The following is a 25,733-nucleotide window of genomic DNA, read 5'->3' as shown; positions in this document are numbered from 1 at the left end:
CGTCACAAGCTGGGTTTAGTTCCTCGTCACTTATTCCTACCCAACCAAAACCCTTGGCCGCTTCCTGATTCACGGTGACTTTCCCGGCGCTTCTCTTTCAAGATCTAAATTTGGTTTCTCAGAGAGTAGTCAATTTCTCAAAGAATTTGTTTCATGGTTCGCATCTCAGCGTGGAGGGTAAGATGCTATGGAGATGCAACTGGGTAAAGCAGAGGAGGAAAATCATTAACACACTCAGTTTCTCTTCGATTCACACTCACTTCTCACCGAAAGTAAAGGAAATCAGTGAGTTTTCTCGAGAAAATACCGCTGGCCCTCGTCGAGCTGCTCCGAGACCACTTACCCACGATGATGTGTATTCTCGTTTACGAGAATCCCCTTCCGATCTAAAAACTCTGAATTTCTTCTTCTGGTGCGCGAGGCAGAACAATTACTTCCACGATGATCGAGCTTTTGAGCATATGGTTGGTGTTGTAGAGAAACTAGCTCGGCAATACAAGAGCATTGATGGAATCATAGAGGGATTGAGACTATCCGGTTGTGCAATAAAGCCTCGAGTTTTATTGCTATTGCTCGAAATCTTTTGGCGTGGTCATATATATGATAAGGCTATCGAGGTTTATAAAGGCATGAATAGTTTTGGATATGTGCCTAATACTCGTGCCATGAATATGATGATGGATGTTCTTTTCAAAAACAATCTCGTTGATCGAGCCATGGAAGTTTTCCAAGGAATCCGTGTTCGGAACTTCTTTAGTTTCGACATTGCGTTGAGTCATTTGTGCAGAAGTAGGGATTTGGTTAAGGTTAAGATAGTTTTGAAGATGATGATTACACAAGGTTTTTATCCCAACAGCGAGAGATTTGGGCAGGTTCTTGGAGTGTTTTGTAGAACAGGCTGCGTCGGTCAAGGGTTTCAAGTGGTTGGATTGATGATTTGTAGTGGAATCTCTGTGTCTGTTCATGTCTGGAGCATGTTGGTTAGTGGGTTTATTCGTTCAGGAGAGCTACAAAAGGCGGTTGATTTGTTCAACAAGATGATTCAGACCGGCTGTTGCTCCCCGAATCTCGTGACGTATACCAGTTTGATCAAAGGGTTTATGGATTTTGGAATGGTTGACGAAGCGTTTAGTGTGCTAAGTACAGTACAATCTAAAGGCTTAGCTCCAGATATTGTTCTTTGCAATGTGATGATACACACATTCACAAGACTCGGAAGATTCGAAGAAGCTCGTAACGTTTTCACCAGTTTGAAAAAAAGGAAACTTGTGGCTGATCGTTACACTTTTGCTTCAATGGTGTCTAGTCTATGTTTGTCTAGGGAGTTCGATCTTCTTCCTAAGATCGCCGATAGTATAGGAACGGAACTAGATTTAGTAACTGGAAACTCGCTCATAAACTGTTTCTCCAAGTTTGGTCACATGTCGTACGCGTTGAAAGTCTTCTGCATCATGTCTAACAAAGATTTGGCTTTGGATTGTTATACATATACTGGATTTCTCACTGCGCTTTGTCTAGGAGGTGCGTCAGCTCGCGACGCCGTTAATATGTACGAAAATATAATCAGAAGGAACATCCGTGTCGATGCTCATTTTCATACTGCTATAATCGACGGTCTTGTAGAGGTTGGTAAATACAGTATCGCGATTCGTTTGTTTAACCGATGCATCTTGGAGAGATATCCGTTAGATGTTGTGTCGTATACAGTAGCAATAAAGGGACTTGTGCGTGCCAAAAGGATCGATGAAGCTTGTTCTTTCTTGTCCAAAATGAAAGAAGATGGGGTTATGCCGAATCGTCGGACTTATAGGACTATTATATCTGGTTTGTGCGAGGAGAAAGACAGAGATAAGTTGAAAAAGATTCTGTGGGAATGCATTGAGGAGGGAGTCGAGTTGGATCCTAATACTAAGTTTAAGGTGGTTTATCTCTTGTCTCCGTATCGCAGAGATCTCTCTGAATTTAGATCGGTTTTTGAGAAATGGAAGGAGAACGTTTTTGATGTTTCTGATTCATGCGATGAGTTAGCTGTTTCTGCTGGCTGATTTTTGTCCAAACCGTGTAATTGTATACATTGGCGCTGTAATTCTTTTATGTATTATAGAAGTGAAATATCTAATTTCATATATTTGTTTAGCTTGGTGTATTTGATTTGTATTGTAGCAGTAGTATAGAAACTGGTATTGGTATAACATGTAATTTGCACAAGAAAACACTTTCTTATACATGCAGATATAGGCATGTCTTTTAAGAAAAAAAAAATAGCTTATATAACAACAACAAAATATTGCAATGGTGGTCCAGTTCCAGTCTTTTTCTAGTCCAAGAGATACGCTGGTTCTGTTGAAACTGAATTTAGGGAAATGCATGATATAAAGTTTCGATAGCTAGTGAGTTTGTAATTGTTTTGTCGACTGTATTCCAGTTGATTCACTCATCGTTTTCATTCAATAGAGTCATTTCATTCCGTAGCCTAGAAACTGTACCTATATTGCTGCTACATATATTAGATATTTAGATAAACATGTTAAATAATTGAAAGAGCAAAGACACAGAAATATATATACAAGAGCTTTTTAAAAACGTGACGATTACATTAAACAAGAGGGAATTGCTCCAAGCCTAAAACAACTACTCTTATTCGAATTTTACACATTTTGGGATTAGTAAAGAAACCTGCTCGTCTTTTTTTTTTTTTTTCTTTTTTTGTGTCACGAGAAACCTGGTCGTCTATATGGCGTCTTTGCACTCGGTTCTGTCGTCAGTATTGTCCCATCTTGTGTCCTTGACAATCTACAGATCCAAAAGGGCCTGCTAACGTCAACCTCTCTTCTATCACACAAAAAAAAACCAACAAACACATAAGAACTTCCGATTCTTTAAGGATTTCATATGTATACAAGTGAATGTGATCATCCAATAAAGGTCATGAAAGGTAAACAACTCACCCCAAACGCCGGTTGATTCGACGACTAGTGCGGTTTTACACTTCCTCATCCTCGGAGTGAGACTCAGTATTTGAAGTCGTCTCGGTCTCTGTCTTCATCAATTGAGGTTGTGCACCTAAACCTACGGACCAAAAAATAATATGTCAATTAGAACAGGGACACATTTCTCAAACCACACAACTACAAATGAATCTATGTTCTGGTCCACCACAACGCTTTCGCCTATAAGATTCTCTTTCGATTAATCATCTGAAACCAAAATGTCAAGTTTTCTAGAATTTCTGCCACTAGATTAATCACCTGAATGCTCTTTCGATTCAATCTCCTTTTTAAAACTATATCAAATTCAAATACCAATTTAGTGGGTAGCTAGCTAAGGATGATTGAAAAGTTTAGCCGATTTAAAGATTCCGAAAAAAAAAATTAAATCACTATGGGATCTCTCTACGGATAAGTCGCAAAATAACCACAACAATCGCATTTTCCATCACAACCCAACCAAAAACGAGGGTACGATCAAACAAATACAAACCTTTAAGGAAATAATCAGAGGAAGGCCATCCGTGAGAGGAATTGGTGGAGAGAGATTCCTCGGTGGTTAACGGATTGGCCAGCTTCGCGACGAGCTGTGCGACCCCATGAGACTGAGATCCAGATCCAGGAGGCGGGACCCAATACGACGCACCGGGAACAAACGGGAGCCAATCAGGTGCTGATCGGCGGACAAATATCCGGTGAACGGCGTCCTCGAGCTTCTGGATCAAAGGATCCGACGGCGATTGAGAGGCGGCGGTGTCGATTTCGTAAAGATCGCCGACGTGGCTAGCCCGACGATCGGAGGATTGAGATCGGAAGGATACGAGGTTTGATGAAGGGAGGAGAGAGGCTGCAGCTGCGGTGAAGCGGCCTTTAGAGAGAGAAAGTGAGAGAGAGAGGGAACGAGCCATCTAGAGAGATAAAGAGACGACGACGACGGTTTCTGATCAACGCGGTAATTAAGATAAGACGAGTTGGGTTTCGGGATAAATGGATAAGAGCATTTTTTCCCTTTTATCGTAATTTTTTTGTTTGTTGGGATATTTAGGTTTGCCTACAATAATTGTTAAATATTCACGAATTATTTTGTTTTGTGTGTACTTTCAGCCGACTTCTTATTGTCTGCGACGAAATAGCTGTCTTATTAAAATGGGAACCAGGGCACGGAAATAGGAAGCCCATTGTTAGATTTTATCCTAGGGGCGTATCATTTTTAGACGAAATTCAATCGAGTTTAAGTGTTACCGATTGTTCTTTTTAAAAAAGTGGAATTGAATAATTCGACGTACGAAATTAACTTGGTGAGAAAAATCATTACTTTTGATTATAGAACATATCGATATCGTTCACCCCTAAAGGGAGTCAGGTTCTGTTGGCTAATGTTTATTTATTTTTCCTTTTACAGTTCGTTCTTATTCCAATTTGTCTAACACCTTACCTTAGTGGTGTACTCCCAAAGATGAAAAAAAAAAACATTGGAATCCAAATTTAGCATTTTAATTATATTTGCATGATATCTAATTTCATCTTTTTGTGACTAGAAGATTCAAAAGTATAATATTTTGATTTTGATATAGAAGATCGTTTCAATATGTCAATATGTCATGTTAATTACAATGCGGTTTTGTATCGCTGTCCCGCATCTCATAAAATAGGACTCGTTGGTCATTCTAATTCAATTATATATATATATAATTAGTCATTTCCACCTTTTATTATAGTTATAGATGGGATATTTTGGCTAAGACAAAAATAGATATTTTGTGCACGCCAAAAAAAAGGAAGATATTTGTGCTTTTTTTTCGCAAGGAAGATATTTGTGCTTATTGGCAAAAAAAAACAGGAAAGCAAAAAAGAAAGCTATTTGGGTCAATGATTTAGGCAGAACCACAACTCTGTAATTATTTTGATTATAAGATCTTAAAACTGATACAAAAAAAATGACACTATAAAATCCTTTTTAATTTTTATTTCCATTAACTTGCTGAAGAAAAGAAAGTATTTAACCAAAAAAAAAAAGAAAGAAAGAAAAGTAGAATCTAAAATATATTTATATATCCGCAAAGAACAGCAATGAGACATGTGACGTGGTCGTTGTACATAGAAAAAGCATGTGATACTTCAGTCGGCCGACAAAAGAAAATCAAACAAGCATGAGACGTGGCGATTCTCCTCCGAAAACTGTGTCGTTTAGATACCAAATCGAATAAACACACCATTGAGCTAAACGACGACGTATTCAAAGTTCCTCAGTACCCTCTGACTTCTGCTGCGTCGTCGTGTCTCTGCCGGAAACGCTTCTCTTCACTTTTTCTTTCACCGATTCCGCCGCATCACATGCCACCTCCGCCGCTGATCTGGCAGCTCCCTCCACCGTATCTTTACTATTCTCGAAGCTCCTTGTGACCGCCTCTTTCATCTTTTCTCCTGCTCCCATCGACGCATCATCTTTTCCCCTAAAACTACACAAAGGCAACCAAAAGAGAGACAGAGAGAGTTAATAGCAAAACAAAACATGAAACAAAAATCCGACCAAGCTGATAAACTCAAATGATCGAGGATCTACTTACTCTATGTTTGGAGGAAATAAGCGGGAGTGTCCACGACCTAAAGTCTCTTTGAGTTTCGCCCAGTAACTGTTACCGGACTGTTTTATTTTAGATAGCAAAACCGTCGTCGTTTTATCTTCTGGCGGCACCGCTCTCTGATAATCAACGTCACTGGAATTAACACTCGCTGAGAATACGAAGAGGAATAATACGACGGAAAATACGCATAGCAGGTGAAAAACTTGCACAGACTTTAATTTTCCGGCCATGGTTATAATAATATCTTTCGTTTTGGTGACTTTCTGTTTTCTCTCTCTCTGCTTTTAAATAATGCGGTAAAGAGTAGGAACTAGGAAGGGATCAAACTTGTGGAACACAAAATATTACATCAGTTGAGTCGGCAAGTAAGAGGTGGTGGGGACACATCACACGTGTCTAACTCGTGTATCAGATAACGACAAGAATGACGAACGTAAAGGAGGTGGCTCATTGGAACATTGAGACGCGGACAAGTGGTGTTTTACACTTTCAGATTATTACGTTTTTTCTTTCATGTCGGAGAGTCAGACCGCACCGGTATATCAGTTAACCGAAACAGTCGGTTTTTACCCGATCGAATTGATCTCCTACTCCGTCGTATTATTACATCCGTAAGAATTCGTATGATAAACAACTGGTATTTATTTATTTTTTTCATTCGAAAATAGAAGACTCGTGTTCTTATATCTATATGTACTTGTTTAACATCGTAGGAGATCGACAAAAGAAAAAACATACTTAGGAGATATTTTTATACCGTGTTGATTGTTTAAACTCGCCCTGGGTTTTCGGGTATCCGGTTCGGTTCCGGATCGGATCCGAAATGTTTCGGGTATTTCGGTTTTCAAGGTTTGAACCAAATAGGTACCAAAATAATTTCGGTTCGGTTCCGGTTCGGTACCTGTCGGTTTCAGATCGGTTCGGATATTAAAGTTTAGAACCGTAAATTACCCGAAAATTTTGGTTCTTTAAATTTTCGATTCCTAAACCGGGTAAAATACCCGAAATCAGCAAAATTGTATCCGAAATCACAAAAAAAAACCGAATCATCTAAGTTCATATTTTTCATAACAAGTTCCAAACTTAAAAGAGAAGTTCATACATAAATAAAAATAAGTTCTGCATCATCTTAAACCAAGTTCATACAAGAACAAGTGCCGAATCAATAACCAAACTAAAAACAAGTTCTGAAGATTAGAAGTGTTGAATCAATAACATTGTCTAAATTCAGACTCAATGAAAAATGGAAACAGACATAGAAGAGTAGAAGCGAGAGATGCAACTCCTGAAAGATGACCTGCGACTCCTAAACCCTGTAAAAAAAGAAAAACATGAAACGATTTGTTAAGAAAAAAATTTAACACAAACACAAAAAAAAACAAAGGTAAATGAACTCTATTTGTTAAATAAAGGTAAAGAAAAGACTAATCCCCAAATCAGTTTCATATTTTTGCACCGAAAACCTTAAATCCCCAAATCGATTTCATTTTTTTTTAAAAACCCTAAATCCGATTTCCAAGAGAGATGACAAATTCATAGTATAAACGTCCAAATAGATGATTACATGAACTCAATTTGATATTTTCGCAACCAAAAATCCTAATCCCCAAATCGATTTCATTTTTTTTTTTAAAACCCTAAATCCAATTTCGAGAAGAGTGATGAGAAATTCGTAGTATAGACGTCGAAATAGATGATTAAATGAACTCAATTTCATATTTTCACAACCAAAAACCCAAATCCCCAAATCGATTTCATTTTTTAAAAAAAAACCTAAATCGATTTCATCATGATTCAAACGATTTTCAAGTATAGGTTGACAATTTCATAGTGTAAACGTAAAAAAAGATGATGAAATGAACTCATTTCATCATGATAACCCTAAACCCCAAACCGATTTCATTTTTTTTTAAAACCCTAAATTCGATTTGGGAATTACAATAAGAGAAGAGGAAGATACTTACCTCTGGCTGGTTTATGGATGCAAAAGACGGTGGAGCCGGCGACACGCGTCGGCTGTTCGGATTTGCAGATTCCAGCTTGGTGAATCAGTGGATCGGGTCGTGTTTAGAGATGAGAGAGATTAGGTTTTCTCAATTTAGTCGATTTCTTTATCTTTTTGGGTTTAGAAATTTTTTAAGCTTTTGTTATATATTTTTTTTTTTTTCCAATTTTGGATATTGGGTTTGGTTTCAATTAAAGCCCACTCCCTTTATTTCTTTTTAATTTGGTAAAGCCCCCAAATTTCCCACAAATTAAAACCCATTAAAAATCGAGAAAATCCATCAAAATTATGTTTCGGATATTTGGTTCGGATATTCGGTTATCAGGTAAGAACCGGAACCGACCCGATAGCCATGGATCTTCAAACCAGGATCCAATAGGTATTAATCTCAAATCCGAAACCGAACCGAACCGATTATTTCGGGTCGGTTCCGGTTCGGGTCTCAGTTCTGATTTTATGCCCAAGACGAGTTTAAACTATAAATTAAATCCTCAGAAAAATAATTGGTTTGCCATTTTTAAGTTTTGGTGATGAAATAAAAATTGTTAAACGACTACATTGAGTACATTCTACAGCGTCAAGACAAGTAACCACGTTTATTTTTTTTAAAAAATATATATTTCGAGCAATTTCTAAATTATATTTATGAGCCAGGCTCAAAATTGTACTAAACCTTTTCTTAGGTTATTTCGCAATAAAAAAATATCGATCTTTAATGTATGTATCGTATTGCTTCAATCATTATAAATGAGTTACATTATTAGCTATTACGTGTCTTTCGCGCGTTAAGGTTTTGCATAATGCATACTGATGAATGAAATCACATGTTCCGGAAAAATGCTCATAAATTTTTATATAATAAAATGCTGATCAAAATTTTATATAGGTGATGTAAACCGAAATAATTAAGTGTTGGTTAAAAGAAATTATAAGGTACATATGCTTGATTAAGGGGTAATAGATCTACTAACCAGTCGATTGTGACCAATCATTATTTCGAATTTTACTTTGCTTGAAAGAAAGACTTCCAATAATTAACCAAATCGACAAAATAAAAACTAACCAATAACACGTCAGGCGCGAGGGAACAAAAATTATTGGCCGACTTAACAACGAAAACGAAACATTGACAAATTCAATCACCAAATTGAAGTGAAACAAAGAAAACCAAATGAAAACACTGCAGAACAGGCTCAAACAGAGCTAGGATGTGTCTTTATTTAATAAGAAAACTGCATATACTTTTCTGATTGAAAAATTGGACAAAAGATTATAAATCATAATAATATTCTTTCTATAGTAACATAATTACATAAACATAACAAAAAATTTGGCTTGTGCCCTGAGTTAGCAAGAACGTTTTGTGTTTGTTGGTTTTAATAAAGTTAGCAAGAACGTTGCTATAAAAGAAATTGTATTATGTAGATTTTAGAATAGAAAGACCAACGAATTGGACAAGGATTAGGTGGAAAGAAGAAGATACATGGACATGTAACGTATTTCTATGTAATGATTAAACCCTTAAATCTTTTAAATGATTATAAAATACAGTTTTGTAGTGTCGACATTGAAAACATTATTTTCGAATTTAAATCTTCTTACTATTTCCATTTTTTTTGGTTGTGCTCTTTTGTAAAAAAAAAAAGGAACAGAGTGTTTCTTCTTCCTTCTCAGTTTGGTGGACAATAAAAAAACTTAGCCCTTTTAGAGAGAGAGAGGGAGAGAAAGAGAGGAGAGAGAGAGACTTGGACAACTCATCAGTTGCTGCGGCTCAAAGAGAGATCGAGATCGAGATCCACACGACGGAGAAGAGAGCTCTCACGGATATGGGATCTCAGCTCCCTCAGTATTGCTGCCGTTTCGTCTTCTACTGTCACTCCCAGAATAGCAACTACTTTTCCTGATAGATTTATCCGCGCGAAGCTACATTTTCTCGGAAACTTACACTCTCTCAGGTGCGAATTGACCCCATCGTCTCTAGTCATTTTCCTTACTAGATTCGGTTTTTTTCTTATGCGATCGTGTTTTCATTTTTGGGGTTTATCCATTTTTTCCTTTTTTCTGTTTTCTCCCTTACCAATTTCTTCTGCATTGCTAGGGCTATTTTGGGGATTTAGATTTCCGATTATTCTGCTATTACTGATTTTGGATGTTTTACTCTTCGAATTCGAAATCTGAGAGAATGAATATGCGAAATGTTGTTGAGTTTTCCGATGACAAAGTCCACCGATCTTCTGGGAGTATATGGAATTGCTCTTTAAGGCTCTCTATGATTTGGCTTCCTGGGCTTTTGATTTATGGTTGATTTTTTCTACTGATTTTCTGTCTAAAGACTAGAGTAGACGATCCGGAGAAACTTTTTTTTAAAATTTCACGGAAAAATCGCTGGTTTCTACTTAGAGATCTGAGCCTATTGTATTTTAAGTGATCCACTTTAAGTTTTAACGATGGTGTACAAATGGCTATTCTGGTTTTCTGATTAACTCACGTTCTGGCGGCTAGCTTGTCGGCATAGGTCTTTGAAGCTGTTTCTTTTGTGTTTTTGATTGTGGTATACTGGTATCTCCCATTGTTTCCTCCGTCACAATCTCAGTCTGACTATGTCCTTTTCTTCGTTATTATAATGTGGTTAAACATGTGAAGCAGAATGCATTGGGGTCGTCTCTCACTTCTTCTTGTGTTGTTTCTGTAGGATTTGATACTATTACGTTTCAACATAGTGTCTGTGGTGCTCATTGATCAACTTACTCTGGTTTTCTTCTCAAGTAGCTGAAATGGGTTCGAGATACCCATCTCACCAGCTCGGCAATGGGCTATTCGTGTCTGGTCGGCCTGAGCAACCCAAAGAAAGGCCTCCAACAATGAGCTCAGTAGCCATGCCTTACACGGGGGGCGATATTAAGAAATCAGGAGAGTTGGGGAAGATGTTTGATATTCCAACAGATGGGACTAAGTCAAGGAAGTCTGGTCCCATATCCGGTGCTCCTTCAAGGTCGGGCTCATTTGCAGGGACTGCACAATCAGGTCCAGGCGCTCCTATTGCCGCTGGTCGTATGTCTGGTTCTTTAGCTTCTGCTGGGTCAGTTTCAATGAAGAAAACGAATTCTGGACCTTTATCTAAGCACGGAGAGCCTTTAAAGAAATCATCTGGCCCGCAATCTGGTGGCGTAACACGGCAAAACTCTGGTCCTATCCCTGTTCTTCCAGCTACAGGTCTCATAACCTCTGGGCCTATTACATCAGGACCTCTGAATTCATCTGGGGCCCCTAGAAAGGTTTCTGGTCCTCTAGACTCTTCTGGCTCGATGAAAACACATATGTCTTCTGTTGTCCACAACCAGGCAGTAACTACACTTGGTCCTCAAGATGACTTTTCCTGCTTGAAGAGCTTCCCAAAGCCTGTGTTGTGGTTGGTTGTTCTTATATTTGTCATGGGGTTCCTTGCCGGAGGCTTCATTCTTGGTGCAGTTCACAATCCAATTCTCCTCATCGTTGTCGCGATCATGTTTACAGTTGTTGCTGCGCTTTTTATTTGGAATATTTGTTGGGGGAGACGTGGTATCACTGATTTCATTGCTCGTTATCCTGATGCTGACCTTAGAACTGCCAAAAATGGTCAATACGTGAAGGTCACTGGGGTAAGTAGGCATTGGTCCCTTCATTGACTTATTCGTGGGTTTTCCTTCTGCATGTGATGTTTGCTTGGCTGAAACGTAAATCGGGTATATGATCATGTGATTGAGTTGCATACGCATACTGAGATAGTTGTAACAGACCAGTATTACTTAGTTGAAATAGTTGTAAAAGAACATGTCTTAGAAGAGTGGCATTAGCTATTGAATGCATATATAGTCATGGTTTGCTATGTTTGTGACCTGGATTCTCTTTTTATTATTTGAAGGTGGTTACTTGTGGTAATGTGCCGCTTGAGTCATCCTTTCACAGAGTTCCCAGATGTGTGTACACATCCACATGCCTATATGAGTATCGTGGATGGGGTTCGAAACCAGCGAATTCTTCACACCGTTGCTTCACATGGGGGCTGAGATCATCAGAGGTTAGTGATTCCCCAATATTTTTCATATTCACAGAAGAAATGTTATATTATCTTCCTCAACCCCATCAAAACACTTCCTTGTAAAGTTGTATTTTTATGTGGCAGAGACATGTGGTGGACTTTTACATATCGGATTTCCAGTCAGGGCTCAGAGCCTTGGTCAAAACCGGAAACGGTGCAAAGGTAACACCTCTTGTAGATGATTCTGTTGTCATCGATTACAAGCACGGAAGCGAGCAAGCATCTCCAGATTTTGTTCGGTGGTTAAGGCAGAAGAATCTATCGAGCGATGATCGAATAATGCGGCTTAAAGAAGGGTAATGAACAAACACTCTTATAAACTATTCTAAAGGTACTTAATCTTCGATCCTGAATCTCTTCCATTGGGTTTCAATATCAGGTATATAAAAGAAGGAAGCACTGTGAGTGTGATTGGAGTGGTGCAGAGAAACGACAATGTGTTAATGATAGTGCCGTCATCTGAGCCACTTGCAGCTGGTTGGCAATGGAGGAGATGCACATTCCCAACAAGCCTTGAAGGAATCGTATTGAGATGTGAGGATTCATCTAACGTTGATGCAATACCGGTTTAAGTCGTCATCATCATCATCCATCATCATCCATCATCATCAATGTGTGGGTTCATTAAATATTTTTTCATGAATCTGGAAAATTCCTGGTGGGTACGTTTGGTGGTGGGTGGTTGGTTTGGTTGTAGTGTTTCTTTTTTTTTTTTGTCTTCTTTCATTATTCTCTTTAAATCTATATTTTTTGTTCTCCGAGTTATTACGTTTAGGATGATGGTGATGGTGGTGGGTGTGGGTGTGGTTTCATATTCGTAAGATGAGTTAATTGTTTTCATCTTCTTTGCCTTTTGGTTTGTATAGCTCTTCAAGTCAATTCTTTTTTCGATAGAACTTGTGTACTTACTCAAGGTGTTGTGTATGTTATGTTAAAACAAAACTCACTTTGGTGTTCTTTTGAAACCTAATTGTTCCATTGATGTTATGCTCTATGCTATTTTCTAACCATTATTGATCACAAAAGTGACACACTCTATCTTGTCGTCGACTAAATATGCGATTCTGCAAAAAAAGTTCACCAATTAACAGATTTGTGAGGTACAATCTCGTCATGTTTTGTTACTTTGATGACAACAAAAATGATCATCTTGTGGATTTGACATTTTGTGAATTAGTGATCAATTGGAGAACTAATAAATGAAAGGCACTGATTTTATTATGAAGAAATTTAGGTCCAAAACAAGTCTTTTACAGACGAAACAAAAACCTCAGCTAACAAACTCATATAACAAAAATCTTCCTTTAAATCAGAAAGGTCATTGAAAAGAGTTTCTTTCCCAAACTAATGGGACAACGTAAAACACCAGCAAAGGCGAACATAACAATCTATTTTGTTTGTTTCTGTGTTTGTTCCTCAACGCATGAAAGGGACTAACCAACGCATCTCTGCTCCATTTCCATTAGCCAAATAGTATATCTTCTTCCAGTTTTCCTCTGAGAATACTTCACGCCGAACTAGTCTTTGCCTGCAACAAAACCGTATAGAGGGTTCATGAAAGCTGTTTATTGTACTCAAGCAGATAAACTTAATGATGTGATTTGATAGTAATGATCAGTAGAGGATTAGAGAGTAATTATGACGTAAAGACATAAAAGCTGTTTAATGCAGCTCACCGAAGGTAGTAATAGCAAACAGCTTCTGCTTCTTCTAAACTATAGCGAGGGAAATCCTCACGAGCGCCAGCTGGAACATCTGGCAAGTCTTTACGTAGTTTTCCTACTGCTGTTGAATGTGAGAATGCACCCACCATCATATCATCATGCATCATGCTTCTGAACGCATTCACCTGCCAAATGATTCGTGTGAATTGGGGTTTGTATTTGTTTGTCTGAATTCAGATAGGATTCCGAAGAGAGATTCACCGTCGTAAGTTCTTTGGCATGTATAGGTCGGCAAGAACGTGGCGTTACAGGCTCTTCAAACTCACTAAATGTGAACCAACTGTTATACTGAAAGACACGTAAACAACAAGAAACAAGCACCAGTAACATTAGTGTTAATTTGACTGACGAAACGTGGTATCAGAAAAGGGAAATTTGGGAACTAACTTGATCGATTGCAATCAACACAGGTACATCTTTTACGAGCGAGAGTTCTTTCCTAAGTCGCACTACGACACTAACAGCTGCATGAGTGCTCTTAATCCCCATTTGCACAAGATCATACAAAGTTGAATCCTCGGGAATCAGCATAGTATCTGCTCCTTTCAAGTATCCTACACCCGCACCTTCTCCAAGGACGATGGGATCATAGATGTGGCACCGTAACTGTCTTAACCGGGATTCATTGAACTTGACAAAATCCTACAGAAGTTAACTTTATCAAGAAATGCTCTTAACTCAGAGGAATCCCATTCCAAAAGAGGAGGCATGTGAAATCTTGCCTTGAGAATATTCTCAGCTTGTAGAGGAGTGTCCCAGAAACCTGTATGTTGATTCTTATAAAAGTACCCTCCATGAGTCCAGTCACGGCCTTTCGGTGCATACAACACTAACCAGCCTTCGTCACGTGCCCAGTGAACAAGCATCGCCAATGCGGTACTCTTTCCGCTTTTAACAGGACCATCCAAGATAATCTGCTTCTTAGTTTTGACACCTTTTCAGAACAAAAGAGATAATGATCAATAAACCTATACTGTTACAAAAATCCTGGATAAGGCGAAATGACTTAACCAACAAATTAGTCTTCCTCCGCCTTCTAAGAAAAAAAAAACTGCTGACCATAGAAGAGATCACTCTTCTACTTTAGAAATGATCTTAAACCTTAGATATAAACTTAAAAGGAAAAAAAAAAGGATTAACAAAGAACACACCTTTACCCTCACTTGGCCACATGGGAGGATCAGCGATGCGTCTGTAATTATCCCTAAGAGCTAAGAAAGTTTTTCTCACAAGCAAAGCAGGTCTCCATGATTCTCTAAACTCATCTTCAATTCCTGAAGCCAATCCCTCCGGAATAACTGCTTTTAACGCTGCCTCACTATCATCCCAACATTATACATAACATCAATACACAATAACGCATAACAAAATATCTGGATATATAAACACAAGACTAGATATAGTGAGGTAAGAGAGAATTGAGATACTCGAATTTGAAGTAGGAGCCGATATCCTTGTGAGATAGCTGCGAAAGTGTAGTATCTTTGGGAGTGAAGAGAGGCCGTCCATTAGGACCAACATCTAGAGAGGGAATCTTCTCATCATCAGCTAGCCTCTTGGCGCGACCCGCCTCGAGGTCATCCCCACCGGAAGCACCAAACTCTCCGTCCTCGGCTCCGGCGGCTCCAGTTTCTCCGCCTTTAGGTTTGGATTTTTTTCCTTCAGCTTTCTTCGTCTTGGTGATCGTAGATTTCGTGCTCTTCGAAGATGAAAAGCAGCGATGAGCATGATCTAAACCCGGGATTAGTGTTCCCGCGGCCGCTGAAGCCGGTGCTGGGAAATGAGAAAGAGTATCGTTTAGAATCGACGATCTCCGATTGAATTTGAGATTCCCGGCGGCTATTCTCACGGCGAACTTCCACATTTCTACGGTTCGTCTCACTCTCTCTCGTCTCCGTCAAAGGTTTTAGGGAGGGATTTGGGTGCAAATCTGACGAACCAACGAAATGGCTGAAACACTGAGGAAGTGGCAAATTCGTAATTGCGTCATGAATAATCAGTTTAGCGTTAGGCCCATATTTGATTGGGCTTACATATAACATTTACGGGCTAAAAAGTTAAAACCATTACTTAAAATGTTGACGTCATTTTATCCCAATAACGTCACCGAAATTAGTTACTCGGGTAAAGACATTTTACAGTTTAGACCAGTAGAATGTCCCATCCGATAAAATTGGGACCAATAAGGCTGGATGAAGATATTTGTCGAGTTGCGAAATTAAAAAAGAAAAAAACAAGAAACACCAAATTGGTCGAATTAAATATAATTTACCTAAAGTGGGGAAAAATAAGGAAAAGGAAAGCAAGAAGGATGGCGATCCAACGTTGAAGATAATAAGAAGGAAGAAATGGACATTTTTGTTTTTCTTCCCAACTTTTTTTATTATCCTCTCATGGCGGATAACACGAGAACTGTCCAAAGGCTCTTGTTCTTCTTCATCTTCTTCACTTGTCCTCTCTAACGTTTCCTCATTTCTTCCCTACTTTAAAAAAAAAAAAAACTCTATTACGATTTTGCTTCGGATTCATTTTATGGCTATGGCCTCTGCTTCTGGTTCTGCTCTTTGCTTCACTGATGCTTCTAGTTCTCGCGCTATCAGACGCGATTTTGGAGCTCTTTGTTTTGCTCCTAAGAAAACTACGTTTGGATTTGTCTATAAATCTCTTACGAATCTCGATCGACTAAGGTTTTTGTATTTTTGTTTTTCCTTTTGCTATTGATTGGTATCTATTTCTTTATTTACTTAATACTTAGCTTATGTCTTGATGTCTTTTGAAAAACTTGAGTTCGAGTTCCTTTTTGGCGCTTCGTAGGATTTCTTCTTTTTGATTGCTTATCTTTTTGTTTGTGCTGATTCTTCTTCTTTCGTGTTTCGAATTAAGTGTCCAAATGATTTCACTGCTAGTTAGGAATTCGTATACTTTCTGGAATTCAGTTCGAAGCATAGATTGTTTTGGTTGATCTTGTTCACTGTATTGTATTGAATTTATGTCTTCTTCTGCTGATCCAAGTAATTCAATCAATTCTATATTTTATTTGTTGTTGTATCAGATTATCGAGTTTGAAGCTTCGAGCATCAAATGCTACTGCTGTGGAGGTATGAAATGGATTAGACAAGGACACTAAGAATCTAAATAGACCTAAGTTCTATTTGTTTTTTTTGTTTTCTTTTCTTTTCAATTTCTTATGAAGAATGGAAAGCAAGATGGAAGTGCCTCAGATTCTGACAAAGTCCCAACTCCAGTGGTCATAATCGACCAAGATTCTGACCCTGATGCAACCGTTGTTGAAGTAACATTTGGAGATCGTCTTGGAGCTCTACTTGACACAGTAATGACATCTTCTTCTTTCTCACTTTTTGTTTTCACAAAAGCTTTTGAACTTTCTCCTTCCCACTTTTTGTTGGGGTTTTCATTCATAAACACGCCCTCGCTTTATCAAACTTTGATCCAGATGAATGCGCTCAAAAACTTGGGCCTGAATGTCGTCAAGGCAAATGTCTACCTCGATTCTTCTGGCAAACACAACAAATTCGCTATTACTAAAGCGTATGTCTTATCATCTCATCATCATGTTTGAGATTAAAGAGTCTAATGTTACTCTGAATCAAGTCAGAGAGTTGACTTTTGTGCTGACTGTGTTGTTCTGAAACAGGGATAGTGGAAGAAAAGTAGAAGACCCTGAATTGCTCGAGGCTATTCGTCTCACTGTCATTAACAATTTGCTTGAGTTTCATCCTGTAAACCACTTGCATCTTAAATATTCTCTCTTTCTAAAATTCATATTCTTGCATAATTTCTCAGCTCATACATTGCTTCTTGATTATTTGGATCAGGAATCAAGTTCTCAACTGGCAATGGGAGCAGCTTTTGGTGTTCTTCCACCAACTGAACTGGTAAAAACCTCATAGTTTTAGATGCTAGTTTGTATAACGTTATCCACTTCTTCTCACGTTTCAACCATTTTCTCGAGAAGTATAGTATCCTCGGCCATGTACAAACAATAAGATAGAAAAAACAAAGGCTAATAGTGAACATGTTTCGATTTGGCGGGGGTCGATATTGAAAGAAGTATTGAACTTGATTATAGTATTCACTTTGATGAAGAAGATGAAGAAGAGAATAGAGAACGCAACTTTCAAGTTAAGCTCAGAATTCATTTTCTTTTTCTTCTGTATTTTGGATTGGGACGTTGACAGGTTGATGTGGACATAGCAACACATATAAGCATCGAGGATGATGGACCAGACCGCAGGTAAAGAGAGCCCATACCTTATCTCAACTTCATCTTCACCTTATATCAAGCTTTTTTTTATTTATTTTTAATATATGATCTCATTGATTGATCCATAACTCTTTTTGAGAATGCAGTTTACTCTACGTAGAAACAGCGGATAGGCCTGGACTATTAGTTGAGCTGATGAAGATCATTTCAGATATCAGCGTCGCTGTTGAATCTGGAGAATTCGATACCGAGGTAACTTATACTCCTGTGTTTAGAGTTTTAAACCTATTTCTTCGAAAGATATAATCACTTTGTTTCTCATCTTGCTTCTTCTTGTTGAATGTGACACAAACAAACAAACAAAAGGGTTTGTTGGCTAAGGTAAAGTTCCACGTAAGCTACAGAAATAAAGCCCTAATCAAGCCTCTCCAGCAGGTAAAAAAATCAGATGTCTGACTATTCTCTTGTATATCTTCTTTTTTTCCCCATTTATTGGTCAAATCTTGTATATCTTTTTAAATTGCCGTTTAATTAGTAAATCAAAATTGTGTGATTGTAGGTTCTTGCCAATAGTATGAAGTACTTCTTGAGGCGTCCATCAACTGACGAGTCAAGTTTCTGAAGTTTTGAAATTTCATTTCACATGACTACTTTTTACCACCTTTTTTTTATATATACATTTGACCAAAATAAGCTGCTTCATTTTAGTGGCCTTCTCATACATCTGTAATAGTAACATTCTCTACTTCAATCATTCATCAAATTTACCTTCATTCACAACCTGTGAAATCTGATATCCACAGCGTTTTAGAGATTAGAGAAGATCTTTAACACAAACAAAGCTTAAGCAAGCACATTTAAAGAAAAATAAACTGCAAATATGGGTAAACGAGTCTTAAATCCCCCTAGTTATACAGATTCAGAGAGTACAAATCTTTTTCCTTAGTTTTAGAAAAAGGATTCAGATAAAACCTTGAGATAGAGTTTCACCATATATAATGTTATTTAAATGACAATGATCTTTCTCCGTTTCCAATCTTCATCAAGCACCACTTGCATATAGACGAGTCCACTCCTTAGCTGCATATGTTCAGATTGATATGAGACAATTACCAAACTAGACAGAAGGAACAAATATATTGTAACTTTTTTGAGATTTTCGATCATAATTTATCACCTGTGTCCACAGCTTCTGCTTCATTACTCTTCCAATGTTTAGCTATGTTCTCAGACAGTGGATCGTCTGGGTTGGGTGCACTTAGAAGAGCTTGAATACTTTTGTTTTTTATTACACAGGCATTGTAGAATCAGAAAGTGTCAACAATTATATTAACTACTCTGATTTTATGTTTTATAAGGGGGAGAAGAATATATGAAATATATATACCTCAAGAGCACAGTTCGTATTTGTAGAGCAGGACTCCACTTGTCTTTCAGTATGTCAAGGCAGATCCTTCCAAGCTATACAGATAATAAAAGCCAACAAAACATATTTTAGAAGGATATATGAACATGTACTTGATTAAGTTAGTTTGATACTAAGTAAAAAAAATCGGAAAGATTTCACAACAGACCTTGTCGATGTTAGGATGGTATATCTTGGTGAGAAACCTAACCTGTGTTACAAATTATACCATCAATAAGACCAGCAAACTCGAGATCAATGTAGAATCTTGAGTACCTTGTCTAATGTTATACGTGAAAATACATTTGGAGTAATCATAATCAACCAGATTCAATAATCTCATAAAATCCCAATATTAAGAGTAAAGACATTCACCTGAATAGCCATTTACAATGCCTTTACTTAAAATTGAGGGGTTACACTAATTTTACTCAAGTTACCACGGAATGCAATGAATGAAGCTAAAACCTCAGGAAAGTGAACTGAAAAAAAAATAACCACAAAATTTGAAGCAACTTACCTTGGGAGCTGCCATGGGATATTCTTCAGGCAAAAAGAGCTCCAACTTGAAAACTCCTCCTACAAATTGAGAATGATACAAAATGATTGATTTACATCAATTAGTAGAAATTTAACCAGAGATAAAATAGCAGACTTAATTCTACAAGGCATACATAAAAGAACCGGAGCATTGACATGACAATTTAGCATTGCATATTCTAGAACACAGTGGAACAAAGTGTAGAGAATGAAATCAAGGGTAGTTTATAGAATCATCGTTACTGATACCACCAAAACCCAAAAACCAACAATTGTAAAGATCAATAGAAACCCTCGACGATAAACGAACATATCGGTTTGTAATTTAAAACAAAGATATACACAGCAAAGTTTTCATAGCCACGGAAGAAAAAGGTAAAGAGAATATTGGTAAGTAGAATGCATTGAGGAAGATACACATTCACAGCTATGAACCAGCAATTTCAATGGTTGCAGTCATTGGAAGAGTAATTAATGACCATCCTTACAAAAATTTACTACCTTCATAAGGAGATTGTGTAGGACCAAGAATCATAACATTGAAATAGCGCATATTTTCCTCTGACGGAGATGCACTGATCCCAGGAGCTGCAAATGATCGATTGCATGACAACCATTAACCTCAAAATTCCGAGAAATTTGAAATTTTTTGAATCAAAATCCATGATTCCAGCTATCAAAATCAGCAGTTTCAGCTAAAATTTACTGTCAGACTCGATAATGATATAATGAATTGAAGAGTTTACCCGGCTCACTAAGTAGACGCTGAGTTTCCTACCAGATCGGAGAACAAAAAACAAAAAAAAAAGTCAGATCATCAGTTGCAGATAAGTAGAGAGGATAAGATAAATAAAAATTGCCAAAAACTCTCCGAGTTCGGACGAGCTCCTTAATCGGATTTCAGATTAAAAGCCCCAAAAAAAGGAACCGAGAGAAATGGAGATCGGAGAATTTTACAAAGGATCGGATCACGGACCTTGATGATTCTTCGGGGAAGATTACTATTCGCCATTATCGCGCGCTATCAGGTTCGATCGATCTCAGAGAAGTTAGGGTTTTTGAGAGAGAGCGAAGCTAGCAAAGGACGCACGGTGATAATCGAGGACGCTTCGTCGTCTCTCTTTGATGCTTTTAATTCTATTTTTCCTTTCTTTTTCGGAAAATATGTCTTTATGGTAATAAATATAAAAATACAAATACATTTGAGAAAATCCAAATTCTAAAACATCTGAATTTCTTCAACTTTGTATTATTCTCTTCCAAAATTCAGTTTTATATAGGACCTAGTGATTAAGAGGGCATATGTCAATGAGTATGCTGAAAATTAATCTGGTAATTAATTTGATAATTTTGTTCAGAACATTTCAGAAAACCTTTATGGACGGTTTTTGTAATAGAAAAATGGTTTATTTGTTTATCATGTTATTCCCAAATGTCCTTCACTTTTGTTCTCTTTTTGCCTTTTACGACGCGTTGGTCGAACGCCAACTTAAAAGAGTTTTCTCAATTTATCCTTTTTTGGGTTCTCAATGATCTAAATTGGAATCGCAAAATCAAAAAGAATGATAAGATACAAAAAAACTTATCAAATGTCAACATCAACAACATGATCTTCCTTTTGCGTTCTTCAGACCATTTCGAGATTTACCACAAGGAACCGTGACGTGAAGTTAAAGCCGATACTAATCAGTTAATAGTTATTACATTTCGCTCAAAACTGGCCAATGAACTGAGTTAAAAAGTTATCATCAGTCTAGAGAGTTTTAAGAACTTGAGATCATTTTGGCACTCTTCTTAGTATTACGTATTTGCCAAACACATTTTTCTCCTGCCATTTGTAAGGTATGAAGAACGATCTGTACTTAGCTGGTGAAAGCTCTCTGTCCAGATAAGGTAACACCGCGATAGCCTGAAAAAAATAAGCCAGAATGTAAAATGATTAAAGCAGACGTGAAATATTAAGATATATTTTGTTTCAGGAATACTGTTTGATTCTTATACCTCCCATGTCGATAAGTCGTGGCCGCGGTATGGGTACGGTCTGCTAAACTGCAGCTCAATGAGGAATGTGCAAGTTTCAATATTCTTTAGCTGAAAATAAAAAAGATGAAGAAAATTCAAGCAATGCTCGAGCTTTATGGGTAAGAGTCGTAAAAAGAGAAGAGTTAGTTTTACAAATTGTTCATCAGATGCTTGGTTCTTGTTGTTGAAATATGGAGGTGATGCTGCAGTGCCTCCAAGTGTAGTGTTAAATGGGAATGGAAGAAGACCGCGGAATCCATCATCGATCCACCGTACTTCGCTAATGAAGTCAGGCACGAAAAACGATGATGGGTATCGATGCCATTCGCTTCCCACACACAGAACAGAACCTGACATACCAATCAAACCAACCAAGAACTCAACAGAAAACTTTTGACAGAATGACTTTGTTCCTGTTTTTTCCAGTGGAAAATTACTACAGTTTTCTAGAAGTGAGACGTGATCGTCACTCGTGTTTGCATTGTAATGATCTCTAAGAGTTCTGTTTATACCTGGTCCTGCATCATCATGGTGCTCCAGTAGCTTGTAGACCTCTATGGGAGCGGAATAGCCATTAATCAGAGAAAAGGTGCGAGAATGTGAAGCACATAAGATAAGACCAAGAATTACAGGTCGGAGGTATTTGGTTATCTGCATATTAAAAAGAAATGTGAGAATCACAGAACCTACTTCTTTTCAATTTGTGGAAAGGAATAACTCAGCGACTGAGATATTGCAAGTTAGAACTTACTGTCACCAGAAGACTTTCGCGTGAGCTATACTTTTCCCGGAACAGCTCAGGGATGTTCTCAATAACAGCAGAAGCAGAAACACATATCAAAGGGTATATTGGATAAAGGAACCTGCAGCAACTCATTGACAATCAAACACATTGTTGGTTGAATATCAGGATATTTTAAAAGTACATAAAAACGGTTTCCTTTAAATCTAGAAGCCACGTTATAGCTGGTACAAAGACATCAAGACGAAAGATATTAGAAGGTCACCTTTCTTCTTTGTGGGGCTGAAGTGACATGAACGCTAGCCAAATATACATTGGGGAAATCACAACGAGCAAGCTACGGTCATACTTTCTTCTGATAACAGGAAATAGTGCGATGAACAGGATTGCCAAAATAAACCCCAAGTTGAAGTTGTTAAACCCATTTCTTATATAAAATAACGGTCCTTCAGTCCCATAGAGATGGCTTTCTCCACCCCCTAAGACATTGTATATCAAGAGATTCAAAACCGAAGATGTCCATCTCTTGTAATAGTAGTAATCCACAAGTACTGAGAGTCCCTGGAAAAGAGACAAAACTTACTTAGAATAGAAAACAATAACTTCAAATTACAGATGCGAATGTAAGTCGGAATAACTCCCATAAAATCCACACAGACAAAGCACTTAGGATTGGTGTTAGCTTACAAGGAGAAAAATAGAGGTGACAGCGCCGGAGATAAATGCTTGTTTGAATCTCTTCACCAGAGAGTAAATAACGACAGGTAAGAAGGCCAGGATAGAAAACGGCCAGCCAAGAACCACCCCGACAACCGAAACTGCAACAGCCATGGCATACTTCTCGAAAAGTAATAAACCAGATGAGAGACTCATGGCATACATTGAGAATGAACTAGGGAGGAAACCTAGCCAATTCCAAGGAAACATGAGTTATAAACAAAATCAGAAGATAAGCCTATAACATGTCTGTTAAGGGGGAAAAAAAAAGCAAAAGCAAAGCTACACACTAAAAAGAACACTCACTGGTGCTAGCAAAGAAGCAGCCACTGGTTAAACAGAGCATTGCAACTGCGTATGTAGCAAGACGTTTCCCGAACTTTCGGGCTAGGGCAACAACCAGGACAGTGTCTGAAACAGCAGAAACCAGTCCGAGAAAGAGTCTCACCGCATAGAAAACTCTAACCTATCCACATGATTACACATAAGAGATCAAGCAGTCACATACCAAAGAGAATGCTACAACAGGATGTCTGCAATGCTTACCTTGTCATCACCAAACCACCAAGAAGCAGGCCGCCCAGCCAATTCATGGAAAAGAATGTATAAGTAGGAGCGAAGAGCAAAGTTGGAGCTGGAAACCAAACAAAACGTAATCAATCTCTTGATTACGATTTCAAAACAAACTAAGAACGAAACTGCTTCGAAATGAAAATTTCCGATTAACCACTTCACATTTCAAATTTCGCTCACACACCATCACACACAGTTTACTAAACTCATTTGAGCTAGCTAACATCGTGTCTCTAACTCACTACGAACAGACCATCAGTAATGCGGCATTATAAGGGAAATGTAGGGCAAAGCCAAAACCTGTATTCCCAGGTCTGGAATCCCGACTTGTAGAGAAGATAATGGAGAGGCTCCCAGTAATTGAACACTTCATCGCAGTCATGAATGATGTTAGAAGTCGCGCTCATGTAACGAAGATAACATAGCGCCATAAACGGCAAGAACCACCGGAGTCTTCGATCCTCCACATCCCCGCCGTTAGATCGGCCTGGCTTGTCGGTCTTTGAGTAGGATTTGGTCGAAGAAGATGAAGAAGAACCGGATAGAAGTGGGCGCCTCTGGCGAGTCGTCGTTAGATCCATCGAGCTTTGAGGGATTCCCAGTAGGAAAATGGGCGTGGCGAAAGTGCAGATTGCAGAACGAAGTTGGTTTCCTCCTTCTCGACGAAGCAACGAACAAAGGTTTCTCAAAAGTATCCGATGGAACCAGAGGGTCAAGATGGGAAGTTTTTTTTTTCTTTTTTGGTCGTCACAGGATTTCATTAAAACCAAACATCTGTTACATAGGCCATTTGATTAGATAGTTTTACAAAGTAGTTCTAGCCTTTTTAGCTAAACTATCCGCATCGTTATTAAGATTGCGTTTGATCTGCTCGAAAGTAAAACCATTTTCCTGCGCTATTCTTCTAATATCTTGTAATGCCATTGCACAAGGAAGATGTCGAATGCATGTTGGATTTGCTGACTCTTGATAATTAATGAGAGGGCCATAAATAATGCCTGAGTCACCAACAAATTTAACATCTTTATAACCAAGTCGTCGCAGATCAAAAATAGCAATGCGAAGAGCTTCAGCCTCTGCATCGTGCGGCGAGAGAGTTGGAGGGATAGCTCCAGATCCTGTGAGAAGTTGTTTACCATTTTGATCATATAGGATCCATGCTATTCCGGTTGCTTGTGTTCTTGAAATCCAGGATGCATCAGTAAAACAACATAATTGCACATTGTCTTGGAAAAGTTGTTGAGAATTTTCATACCTCGTACTTGAAATCATTGCTAACTCAACCTTTGTAGCTTCCATTGCATCCTGCCATAGTTTAAAATCAAGCAACGCCTTGTTAATTATATCAGGTATGAGCCATCTTCGAGCATTGAAAATAAGCTCATTCCGATTTTTCCAGATTCTCCACCCCATCATATGAAATAGCATCATTGCAGCAGGATCATGAGCATTTAAATCCTTAAAGGTATTATAGTTTTCATAAATGTCATGAGAATTCAAATACCCAGAAGTAGGAGAATTCAATGGTGTGAGATCCCAAACCTCTCTGCTAACACGACATTGGAACAGAAGATGATTGACTGTTTCCTCTTTTTCTCCACACATCTGACATGTACTATCGGCAAGAATCTTTTTTTTTGTGTAAGTTGATTTGCCACAGGGTGAGCGTGATGAAAAGACCTTCACCAGAAATTCTTTACTTTCGGAGGAACATTCTGCTTCCAAAAGAATCGGTACAAATGTGTTGGGATATTAGATGACTGCCCTCGAGTACTCCTTAGGAGATTGTAGCCCGACTTGACTGAATATCCTCCATGAGATGTATGTATCCAGCTGATGTCATCCATTGCTCCAGATAGAGACGGCCTAATTAATTTAATCAACGGGATATCAGATGGCTCACATAGTTCTGCTAACTTCAGTTCATTCCATCAATTAGTTCCTTGAACAAGAAGGTCTTTAACTCTTAAATCTGGGTAAGTTACTGCTCCAACCCCAGCAGCAGGCATAGATGGATTAACAGGTAACCAAGGATCATGCCATACTTGGATCTGACTTCCATCTCCTACAGACCATCTAATTCCTTGTCGTAAAAGATTATTTCCTTTAAGGATACTACGCCAAGCAAAG

The 25,733-nt window shown here is 38.2% G+C and overlaps 8 protein-coding genes across 10 annotated transcripts; 3 read left to right on the top strand and 5 right to left on the bottom strand.

Moving 5' to 3' along the window:
* The first annotated feature begins 56 nt into the window (after positions 1-56).
* On the top strand, positions 57-2,199 carry LOC18993211 (putative pentatricopeptide repeat-containing protein At1g16830). Its single transcript, XM_006416711.2, has one exon. The coding sequence runs from the start codon at positions 183-185 to the stop codon at positions 2,043-2,045; it is 1,863 nt and encodes a 620-aa protein (XP_006416774.1). The 5' UTR covers positions 57-182; the 3' UTR covers positions 2,046-2,199.
* Positions 2,200-2,560: 361 nt separating this feature from the next.
* Positions 2,561-3,999, bottom strand: LOC18993210. 2 transcript variants are annotated; one of them, XM_006416710.2, is made up of 3 exons: positions 3,481-3,999; positions 2,949-3,069; positions 2,561-2,832 (listed from the first exon to the last, which is right to left on the bottom strand). In XM_006416710.2, exons 1-2 carry the CDS (start codon positions 3,893-3,895, stop codon positions 2,984-2,986), a joined length of 501 nt encoding a protein of 166 aa, XP_006416773.1. In that variant the 5' UTR covers positions 3,896-3,999; the 3' UTR covers positions 2,561-2,832; positions 2,949-2,983. The 2 variants fall into 2 exon arrangements, with proteins under 2 accessions (XP_006416773.1, XP_006416772.1); XM_006416709.2 differs by having other exon boundaries at positions 2,647-2,829.
* A 935-nt stretch (positions 4,000-4,934) lies between these two features.
* Positions 4,935-5,910, bottom strand: LOC18993209. The gene is made up of 2 exons (XM_006416707.2): positions 5,555-5,910; positions 4,935-5,446 (listed from the first exon to the last, which is right to left on the bottom strand). Exons 1-2 carry the CDS (start codon positions 5,800-5,802, stop codon positions 5,224-5,226), a joined length of 471 nt encoding a protein of 156 aa, XP_006416770.1. The 5' UTR covers positions 5,803-5,910; the 3' UTR covers positions 4,935-5,223.
* Positions 5,911-9,233: 3,323 nt separating this feature from the next.
* LOC18993208 (uncharacterized membrane protein At1g16860) lies at positions 9,234-12,625 on the top strand. The gene is made up of 5 exons (XM_006416706.2): positions 9,234-9,532; positions 10,270-11,215; positions 11,479-11,634; positions 11,740-11,951; positions 12,035-12,625. Exons 2-5 carry the CDS (start codon positions 10,352-10,354, stop codon positions 12,225-12,227), a joined length of 1,425 nt encoding a protein of 474 aa, XP_006416769.1. The 5' UTR covers positions 9,234-9,532; positions 10,270-10,351; the 3' UTR covers positions 12,228-12,625.
* Positions 12,626-12,865: 240 nt separating this feature from the next.
* On the bottom strand, positions 12,866-15,323 carry LOC18993207. The gene is made up of 7 exons (XM_006416705.2): positions 14,807-15,323; positions 14,531-14,697; positions 14,102-14,313; positions 13,767-14,021; positions 13,581-13,667; positions 13,332-13,504; positions 12,866-13,183 (listed from the first exon to the last, which is right to left on the bottom strand). Exons 1-7 carry the CDS (start codon positions 15,241-15,243, stop codon positions 13,072-13,074), a joined length of 1,443 nt encoding a protein of 480 aa, XP_006416768.1. The 5' UTR covers positions 15,244-15,323; the 3' UTR covers positions 12,866-13,071.
* Positions 15,324-15,668: 345 nt separating this feature from the next.
* LOC18993206 (ACT domain-containing protein ACR11) lies at positions 15,669-18,384 on the top strand. 2 transcript variants are annotated; one of them, XM_006416702.2, is made up of 10 exons: positions 15,669-16,066; positions 16,432-16,477; positions 16,573-16,710; positions 16,834-16,928; positions 17,035-17,119; positions 17,216-17,275; positions 17,579-17,634; positions 17,751-17,856; positions 17,971-18,039; positions 18,164-18,384. In XM_006416702.2, the coding sequence occupies exons 1-10, from the start codon at positions 15,912-15,914 to the stop codon at positions 18,224-18,226; spliced, it is 873 nt and encodes a 290-aa protein (XP_006416765.1). In that variant the 5' UTR covers positions 15,669-15,911; the 3' UTR covers positions 18,227-18,384. The 2 variants fall into 2 exon arrangements, with proteins under 2 accessions (XP_006416765.1, XP_024007818.1); XM_024152050.1 differs by having other exon boundaries at positions 17,035-17,275.
* On the bottom strand, positions 18,368-20,708 carry LOC18993205 (ubiquitin-conjugating enzyme E2 35). The gene is made up of 8 exons (XM_006416700.2): positions 20,526-20,708; positions 20,296-20,323; positions 20,051-20,137; positions 19,530-19,588; positions 19,179-19,220; positions 18,992-19,065; positions 18,782-18,879; positions 18,368-18,684 (listed from the first exon to the last, which is right to left on the bottom strand). The coding sequence occupies exons 1-8, from the start codon at positions 20,559-20,561 to the stop codon at positions 18,647-18,649; spliced, it is 462 nt and encodes a 153-aa protein (XP_006416763.1). The 5' UTR covers positions 20,562-20,708; the 3' UTR covers positions 18,368-18,646.
* A 420-nt stretch (positions 20,709-21,128) lies between these two features.
* Positions 21,129-24,300, bottom strand: LOC18993204 (dol-P-Man:Man(6)GlcNAc(2)-PP-Dol alpha-1,2-mannosyltransferase). The gene is made up of 10 exons (XM_006416699.2): positions 23,904-24,300; positions 23,577-23,664; positions 23,337-23,496; positions 23,001-23,218; positions 22,579-22,874; positions 22,323-22,434; positions 22,084-22,222; positions 21,725-21,921; positions 21,551-21,640; positions 21,129-21,458 (listed from the first exon to the last, which is right to left on the bottom strand). Exons 1-10 carry the CDS (start codon positions 24,182-24,184, stop codon positions 21,327-21,329), a joined length of 1,713 nt encoding a protein of 570 aa, XP_006416762.1. The 5' UTR covers positions 24,185-24,300; the 3' UTR covers positions 21,129-21,326.
* Positions 24,301-25,733: the final 1,433 nt, after the last annotated feature.

Source organism: Eutrema salsugineum, unplaced genomic scaffold (genome assembly GCF_000478725.1).
Source record: "Eutrema salsugineum unplaced genomic scaffold, Eutsalg1_0 scaffold_5, whole genome shotgun sequence".
Classification (NCBI taxonomy): domain Eukaryota; kingdom Viridiplantae; phylum Streptophyta; class Magnoliopsida; order Brassicales; family Brassicaceae; genus Eutrema; species Eutrema salsugineum.
The sequence above is the reverse complement of the archived record's forward strand: the minus strand, read 5'-3'. Positions and strand labels throughout refer to the sequence as shown.

Bases quoted from the DNA above. Each gene is read 5' to 3' on its own strand.
- LOC18993209 (XM_006416707.2), bottom strand. From the start codon at position 5,802: ATGGCCGGAAAATTAAAGTCTGTGCAAGTTTTTCACCTGCTATGCGTA. The intron at 5,447-5,554 runs GTAAGTAGATCC...GCCTTTGTGTAG, and splicing joins TTATTTCCTCCAAACATAGA to TTTTAGGGGAAAAGATGATG.
- LOC18993206 (XM_024152050.1), top strand. From the start codon at position 15,912: ATGGCTATGGCCTCTGCTTCTGGTTCTGCTCTTTGCTTCACTGATGCT. The intron at 16,067-16,431 runs GTTTTTGTATTT...TTGTTGTATCAG, and splicing joins ACGAATCTCGATCGACTAAG to ATTATCGAGTTTGAAGCTTC. The intron at 17,276-17,578 runs GTAAAAACCTCA...GGACGTTGACAG, and splicing joins TTCTTCCACCAACTGAACTG to GTTGATGTGGACATAGCAAC.
- LOC18993204 (XM_006416699.2), bottom strand. From the start codon at position 24,184: ATGGATCTAACGACGACTCGCCAGAGGCGCCCACTTCTATCCGGTTCT. The intron at 21,922-22,083 runs GTATAAACAGAA...TTGGTATGTCAG, and splicing joins CCATGATGATGCAGGACCAG to GTTCTGTTCTGTGTGTGGGA. The intron at 21,459-21,550 runs GTATAAGAATCA...TATTTTTTTCAG, and splicing joins ACGACTTATCGACATGGGAG to GCTATCGCGGTGTTACCTTA.
- LOC18993208 (XM_006416706.2), top strand. From the start codon at position 10,352: ATGGGTTCGAGATACCCATCTCACCAGCTCGGCAATGGGCTATTCGTG. The intron at 11,635-11,739 runs GTTAGTGATTCC...TTTATGTGGCAG, and splicing joins GGGGGCTGAGATCATCAGAG to AGACATGTGGTGGACTTTTA. The intron at 11,952-12,034 runs GTAATGAACAAA...TTTCAATATCAG, and splicing joins ATAATGCGGCTTAAAGAAGG to GTATATAAAAGAAGGAAGCA.
- LOC18993210 (XM_006416710.2), bottom strand. From the start codon at position 3,895: ATGGCTCGTTCCCTCTCTCTCTCACTTTCTCTCTCTAAAGGCCGCTTC. The intron at 3,070-3,480 runs GTTTGTATTTGT...TTTGGTCCGTAG, and splicing joins CTCTGATTATTTCCTTAAAG to GTTTAGGTGCACAACCTCAA.
- LOC18993211 (XM_006416711.2), top strand. From the start codon at position 183: ATGCTATGGAGATGCAACTGGGTAAAGCAGAGGAGGAAAATCATTAAC.
- LOC18993205 (XM_006416700.2), bottom strand. From the start codon at position 20,561: ATGGCGAATAGTAATCTTCCCCGAAGAATCATCAAG. The intron at 19,589-20,050 runs GTAGTAAATTTT...CTCAATTTGTAG, and splicing joins TACACAATCTCCTTATGAAG to GAGGAGTTTTCAAGTTGGAG. The intron at 19,221-19,529 runs GTAAGTTGCTTC...TTTGTAACACAG, and splicing joins ATCCCATGGCAGCTCCCAAG to GTTAGGTTTCTCACCAAGAT.
- LOC18993207 (XM_006416705.2), bottom strand. From the start codon at position 15,243: ATGTGGAAGTTCGCCGTGAGAATAGCCGCCGGGAATCTCAAATTCAAT. The intron at 13,505-13,580 runs GTGAATCTCTCT...ATCATTTGGCAG, and splicing joins ATGCCAAAGAACTTACGACG to GTGAATGCGTTCAGAAGCAT. The intron at 13,184-13,331 runs GTGAGCTGCATT...GTTTTGTTGCAG, and splicing joins GTTTGCTATTACTACCTTCG to GCAAAGACTAGTTCGGCGTG.